This window comes from Amphimedon queenslandica, unplaced genomic scaffold (assembly GCF_000090795.2).
Source record: "Amphimedon queenslandica unplaced genomic scaffold, v1.1 AMPQUscaffold_13522, whole genome shotgun sequence".
NCBI lineage: Eukaryota > Metazoa > Porifera > Demospongiae > Haplosclerida > Niphatidae > Amphimedon > Amphimedon queenslandica.
The window spans coordinates 1114600-1122321 of NW_003546242.1; the positions used below are offsets into that span (position 1 = coordinate 1114600).

General features: G+C 34.8%; 1 protein-coding gene and 1 long non-coding RNA gene across 2 annotated transcripts; both read right to left on the bottom strand.

Moving 5' to 3' along the window:
• Window positions 1-654: 654 nt before the first annotated feature.
• LOC109580706 (uncharacterized) lies at window positions 655-2716 on the bottom strand. Its single transcript, XR_002184323.1, has 5 exons — window positions 2585-2716; window positions 2277-2335; window positions 2060-2167; window positions 1121-1773; window positions 655-767 (listed from the first exon to the last, which is right to left on the bottom strand). It is a non-coding gene; the product is annotated as an uncharacterized LOC109580706 (long non-coding RNA).
• A 974-nt stretch (window positions 2717-3690) lies between these two features.
• On the bottom strand, window positions 3691-4857 carry LOC109580733 (uncharacterized). Its single transcript, XM_019994233.1, has 3 exons — window positions 4456-4857; window positions 3829-4408; window positions 3691-3785 (listed from the first exon to the last, which is right to left on the bottom strand). Exons 1-2 carry the CDS (start codon window positions 4717-4719, stop codon window positions 4118-4120), a joined length of 555 nt encoding a protein of 184 aa, XP_019849792.1. The 5' UTR covers window positions 4720-4857; the 3' UTR covers window positions 3691-3785; window positions 3829-4117.
• Window positions 4858-7722: the final 2865 nt, after the last annotated feature.

Here is a 7722-nt window from a genome sequence, read left to right on the forward strand (position 1 = left end):
CCAATCCAGTCTTTTCTGCTTATGTACATCTCTAATCAGCTGGCAATAAGCACTGCCTCGAAATGTCCATCCCAGTGACCTTCGGCAGCGCAGAATGGTTTTCAAAGATATATTGTAACCTTTCTGTACAAGAAGTGAATGTAGTTGGTGAGCGGTAGTTTCATCGTCAAGTTCCATTTGATCATCCATACTCTTCCTTATTTCTGCAGTGATCTTAGAAGACCTACCACTTCCAGCCTGCCACAACATACTGCCGCTTTCTGCAACCCTACTTAAAAACTTGTGAATACCTTCCCTGGAAGCAAAGATTTCTTCAATGAGCATCTTCTTCCTTATGGTAGGCGCTTTCATACCCTTACTGTAATAGTAAATCATCCTTTCCTTTTCATAAGGGGAAAACAACATTGCTTCAGACAAGTGAGTAGAACAGTTCCGAAAAGAACTGGTTAGAGCAGCTTCAGAAAGACCAAGGATTAGTTATAAGAACTGCACAGCAGGTTGCTTTGCTTCAATTGCGTGTACTGTAGTGTGGGCATAGCTGTGAATGGAACCACTCCCAAAAAAAATTATTAATGATACTTTAAACAACATTAAAAGAATAATTATTCTGAATTAATCAAAAATGTATAATCATAATGAAAGTAAAGTCTCTGTGATTATTACAATATACGACTAACGTTGATCTTGTATAACCAATCACAAAGTCTTCAGCATGGTTACAAGTCAAGAGTACTCTGGCATCAATAACAAGTTATGAATGAGGTATCCTATGATGAAGAATAAAGATCGTTAAGTTTAAATTATACTATTATTGCATTATTTAATCACCATTCTTATTAGTAATAATTAATTATCTGACATGTAGCCATTTTCTTCAATTATTTTAAAAAAGGTAAAATATCAAGGGCTAATTTAATATCGCTAAAGTACAGTTTGAAAAAAGCCTACAAGGGCACAACTTGATACTATAACCTGGAGCAAGACTTTATGCATACAGCAAATAAAATTGGCTTAAAAAGAACAGCCACCGGCTTAACCACGGAACAAGTGGCAGTACTGACAATTGCAAACATCAGTGACATGCTGTGCCTAATACTAATCAATTTATATACTACTGTACCTGAATGAGAGCTTAGATTTAAGTATAGGACTCAGGTAATCTTCATTCAGCCCATCATAGCGGTGGCAGTCAGTCTGCTGTTTGAGCCCGTGCCCCTAAGTGAGCCGGTGGCCATCCAGTAAGCTCACTGAGTCAAGAAGCACAATCAAATGTAATAGTAGCACAAAAGGAGCTCTGAGTAGTTCCAACGCAGTCAGTTACTGCAGAAGAAAATTCACCACTCCAAACGGCCATTTTCTTGCTGTCGCCCCACCTATATCTGGACATTCTTGTTCACCCCCACATTCAATAATTGTTAGCAAAAAGTTGAAAACGTGGCTTTATTGCGTTTTGTCTGAACTTTGTGCAAACGAAACAAATACAGAAACGGTACAAAAAGATTAGTTGTACAATAGTTTTACTGTGTAAAAATGTGAACTTTTTTTGGCTGGTACTCTACACATATGAATCTAGTGAACAAACCTCCAACCCAATTAAAATAAACAATGGAACTAATTAAAATCAAAGACATGTGTGTATATTCCAATAATTAAAAACACTTGACTAACTTTGTTTAAGAATATCCTTTCTTCTTGGTCAACTGTCTCTTCTCCTTCCTAGCTCCTAATCCATAATTGAAGGTATCCAATGCCAAAGACAGAACTTATAAAAATCTACCATAAAAACACATTGCTGTTAATCTAAACGTACTTACATGTACGAACATATTAGAGTATACATGTGAGAATGAGAAAAATCAATTCTTTAAAGTAATAATACACATAGTACACATGTATATTTATAAGTAGAAAGAATCCTACAGTTACATGTAGACTATGGCCCAAAGGCTAGATGTGTAATACCTAGACTACATGTGTATGAAATTGACATTATGGAGGAGGCCATAAAAAGTCAATTGAGAAATCTGTATGTGCAATAGTGACACAAAGGTTAACTTACCAAGAAAGGGTTTGGGCAAATTAGGCATTTTTATAAAACTGGATTTATTTGTTGTCCACTTATTTGGATAATCAATTTTTTTTCTGACTGAGTCCCTTGGCTTCTTTTCTAAAAAAGGATATTTTCAAATTATGAAAATAGATCTAAGTACATGTATATGTAAATTTTCAAAATCTAAATTAAATTATTTGTTCTTTACAATAGGATTTGTGCTTACTTTAGTGGCAATCAAATTCATTGTTATGATGATACTTGCATTTAAAGTTAGTCAAGACACTATAGAATATAATATATATGCAAGCTTTTACATGCAGTTAGCACAAACAATGTGTAAGAGGAGGAGGAAGTACATTAATCTTGTTAATGCGTCAGTTCAAGGATTTAAAATTGAAGGGAAAAATCCTATATTTTATACTATTTACAGACCCAAACCATGGAAATGTGTGGACACATAACACTACATCAGTCTACATGTATATGCTTGTTTAAAACAATGAGTTCATGTTATGTAGGTTTATCACTTACTGTTTTATTGCCAACAATTCAGTTTGAATGAATAAAGCTCAGTCTTAGTTGTGCCTGAGTTGAAGTAATGTCAGAGGCCACCAGCCTGGCTAAAAATTGACTATAGCGTCAAAGACAGTCTAGCGACATTTTCATTTCAGATTTCTTCTTCCTTGCTCCACCTCAATGGCCAGAAGCAGCTTGGATCTGGCTAATATATATGCCAGATCATATCTAGCCAGACCCAGAGTAGAACCAGAGTAGAACTATCCTGCTTCTATTTTTTAAATGCCTAGCGCACCCTAGCCAGGTTTCCAGTTATTTTCAATGATTATGGTTTCTAATAGCAACACTGCTTGTATAGTATAGCTGGAGGCATAAAATCGAGCAGAAAGTGTAGATCTACCAGTGATTTTTGTTCTTTGAGGACCCCTATAGGGCACTACTGCCTTTAACTTCGTCTGCCATTGGACCATTCACTGTAAAAACTTAAGTGTGTTTTTCACACTGAAGTCAGTGAGTTAATTATGTCTCCAGGCCACACCTCCAAAAGTGTGCATGCTACTCTAGTAGTCTAGTATCCACACCATGCTTATCACACTCACACATAAATGTCAAATGAAAACTAATGAACATTATTCACATGATAGTAGGCAGTAGTACAAAATACAATGTATATTAATGAGCAGGTGACACAACAGACATCAGGTGAGTCACGCAAGCTGCTAATTGTTTCTTAGGTTTTATTCCAAAAAGTAGTCCTTCCAAAAATTAAAACACATTTCCAAATTTTTTTGGATAATGTACATCGTCTACAAAGAAAGCTGACATCAAAGTGATGGGCATATCTCTGGTTGTTGGAACAGAACAGATTAGTTTACAATAAACAACAAAATACATGGAGGAGTCCACTATAAGTATATATGGGCTATTAACGCTGATATCAGAAAAAGCAGCAGAAATATCTTTATCAGTATCATTGTCTTCCTACATGTAAATGTAACGACAATAATAATAAATGGTAATGATGATAATAGTAGTATTAATAATAATAAATCAGACTAATAATATTTCAATAAGTACTAACGTAATAACAATATTATCAATAATTAAAATAAGAGGTTACTTACACATTGTAAATAGCATACAATTGTGTCACTACTAATTTACAACAAGATTCTCGTAAGATGTAGGGCAATACAAGAAAAGCAGGAACAGCTGTCTAAAATACATCCTAAGGACAGTCTGTATAAAATATACCTTACCTGTCTCTGTTACTAACTTCAGAAGTCCTCTAAGTCTAGAATTACTAACTGACTCAGTCTCACTGGCAACTTGAAAATAAGTTTAGACTTGACCTCCCATCCTGCTGCATTGTCAATGAACTCTTTTGGCTTTTAGAGTATTCGGCACATCTCAGACATTAATTATAATCAAACAAAAATAATAAAAGCAAAAGTTATCAAATTCATGCGTAAATCAAATACCTGAATATAATCTTGCAAAAAGGGTAAACTTCAAATAGAGCTTGCACACCAGAATAACCATTTTCAGTTAATCTTTCCTTTGCATACCAAATGACCGAGTCATTAAATCATCAACAAGAGAATCATTGGGTTGACATTTCTTATGTTCAGCCTTCCACCTTTTTTGATGCTGTTGAAAAAAGAACTCATCTTCCCCTTCCTCAATTTTAACAGAAAAAATGACTAAATAATCTCCTGGCTGTTTCTTAGCAACATCTGTCTGTTTCCTTTTAGAGCTAGTGGCATCAGGTAGTGTATTATGCGACTTCTCTCTACGAAATTCTTTGAAATGGTTAATAAGTTGTACAACAATAGCAGCCTATATAAAACAATAATACAAAACATCACAATATTGTATTAACTTACATGAGGTGATCCTGCCCCAGAAGGAGCTCTAAGAAATGGGTATTTATTCACAATTGTACACCCAACACAATTATAGTCTTCTCGGGTGGAATACATTTTGCAGGCAAAAATTGCTGATGCTACAGCAGATAAAAAAAGACTTCTTGTACTCATCCTCATTTTCCCCTCTTTCAATGCCTTTTCAACTTCAGGCCTGTAGCGTTTTGGTAGAGGAAAGGGATCAGCAAGTGGTATATTGTCATCATCTGTCTTCTGTACTCTCATCTTCTTTGTAGTGGTATCAGATACAAATTCTGGTTCGATAACATTGACAGAAATAGGGAAACTGGTGATTGTGGTGACTGAACTGAGCTACCTTCTGCATCATCATCAGCAAAAATTATTCTGTGCCTTTTAGTTGGTAGGTCAATTATAGGGCTGTCATTTATAGTTGATGGAACTACATCAGTCTGTTATAAAATCATATCATACAATTACACTTATCAGGCACTTACATTTGTTGGCGTAACCATGAGTGGTGTAACAATGACTTTCAGTTTCTCCATGGATGATACTTCACTACTATCATCTAAATCAACGTATTCTTTCCAAGTTTCCTTGTATCTTTGAAATGTAACAGCAATGTGAACGTTACCCTAATGAATGATATCCATGAAGTATTTTGTGCTGGTATGAGTGTGATTACTAATATTATAGCCAAAATGCTTGTACTTAAAATTTGCCCATACCCATTATGATTATGAGCATAATTACATAACTGCAGGCTTGTAGCCAGGTTGTAAAGAAAGGGAGGGGTTACAAAAGGGATTGACAAATGTTGTAAAGAAAGGGAGGGGTTACAAAAGGGATTGACAAATAGCTAAGTTCGCTGCAGGTGTACCAGAACAAATTATACCAAAAATCATGTATCATTTCAATTATCAAACAAAAAGACCCTTTCCCAAAAGAATTTGACAACTCCACAGAAAATAATTTAGATAAACCGGAAACCTTACACAGCATGACTTCAATTCATACCTGGTACTTCAAATTGTGTCTAAATTCGTTTTCAAGATACTGAAATATTCACTTCCTTATTTCTATTTAGATATGACAAAAGAACAGGTTCTTTCCATGCCTAGGCAGTCCAGCTTGAGGTCCAGCTAAAGAAAGCAGACTGAAGAAAAAGGCTCACGATTAACACCACGAGGTGAGAAGTGAAAGGAGGTGTTAACAATTCAGAATATATGGGTGGGGAAATGGGTGTCTGCTTACTTCAAACCACACTCATTCGTCAAAATGGTCTTTCTGTGTCCAGTGTGCTATAGAGCAGCATTCAAGACTCTAAAAAAGGTTATTAACTACATTGGCCTCGTTCATTCCTTTGATTCTAACTTTTACTTGAGATGTGATCTTGGCATTATCGTTCGTTGTGATTTATCATGGGCCAGTCATTATGACTCCCATCTTCTGCAAAGCCTACATTTCTTTGTATTTAATTTGTAAGACTTTCTCTACCTCTCTCTACTGTGCCGTTAAAAAGATGTACCTATCTATGTTGCGATCCAAGTTGTGTTACGCCTCCCAGTTGTGGTGTCCTCAGATAAAGAAGCATATTATATTATTAGAGAGAGCTAGTACAGCGTAGAGCATCGAAGTATGTGTCAGGTGATTATACCTCTTCACACTGAGACAGATTGATACAGCTCTCCTTATTCCTCTTAATGTAGTTGCTTGAACTACTTGACATTATGTATCTTGTTAAGTTTCTCAAGTTCCCATGCATCTGACAACATGTCCATACTGGAATTCGTCTCATTCAATGTTTCTGCCACAAAGTCATCAGCCTCTGATAAGCTCAAGCACAATTTCTTCCGTACTTCTAGGTCACATCATTCATACTTTAACAGGATTGTGAGATTGTGGAATAAACTACTCCAAATAGACCTTACTGAATCTGTGGCTACCATCAAAACTAAGTTATGTATATTTCTCTGGAATCATTTTTTACAGAACTTTCATTCAGCAAATCTATGTACTTTTCATTTCATTTGCCCTTGATCTTCCTGTCTTTATTAGTTGTTTACATTATATTAATTTGCATGTGTGTCGTTTTTTTAATTTTTTTTTCTCTCCTCTCCTCTCTTTGTTTGTACTTTATGGCTACTCTAATTTTTTGGAGTCAGACCCTCGACACTTATCTAAATTTTCTATCTTCTCCTTGTCTATGTTTCTATCCCTGTTTTTGTGAGTTGTTAAACTATAATAATAATAACAAAAATAATAATGCGATAATTATTATTATTGTTATTATTATCATTGTTATAACAATAATAATAATAATAATAATAATTGTATCACCATCTCCTACCAGTCCAATAAGTAGTACATTAACTTTTAGGAACTAGTTATAATAGGGAATGAGAAAGAGAGAAAGGGAGAGAAGAGAAGTTTTGTCTTATAAAATCTTAAAGATTTCATTAGCTGTGTAATTTATGTACATGTACAAACTGCAATGTAAAATGTACTTTTTAAAATACATGTACATGTAGGATATTTATAGTCTCCTAAAAGTATGGTAAAAGTGTATTGCTTGTAATGGTATACAATGTACATGTACTGGTATACATGTATGTACAAGCATATTAATAAAAAATATTGTATTTATTGCTGCAGTTTTGGATCTTTCTGAGATTTGGTGTCATTTTTTATAACATCCAGCACTGACAAGGAGAGACTTATTAAATTTCTTTGTTATTGACTATCATGTGTTTGTCCATGTATGTTATGTATTTTGATAGATTTCACAGTTTTTTATAAACGTTAAAGCGATCAATGTGCATGAGATAGCATCAATTGTACATCAATATAAATGCATCAATAATCTACATGTATCAGAAAGATTAAATCATCGCGGAGTTTCAATTTAAGGATAATAATGTTTATTGTTTTTGATGGCTGTTATATAGTTGCCTTCAGTTGTGTAGGTGACATCCATCTTGTTTCTTAGCTGGAGTAGTTTTGTGTCTCCTTCCTTTCAGTCTAGAGAACTACTGAATGAATCTACCAGAAGAAGCTCACATATGTCGCTAAATGCAGTCAACAGCTTTGACTCCTCTTCATTGGAGAACAATAAATTAGCTGTCACTTTCTTCTCGCACAAATTTAGAGACTGAAGAATGGAGCATTTGCTACATTTAGAATAAGTAGTGTCAGCCACCATATAAACTTTACTGGAACAATTGATACTGGAATAGTGTACTGTGTAGTTTTGTACTCCAATGATCT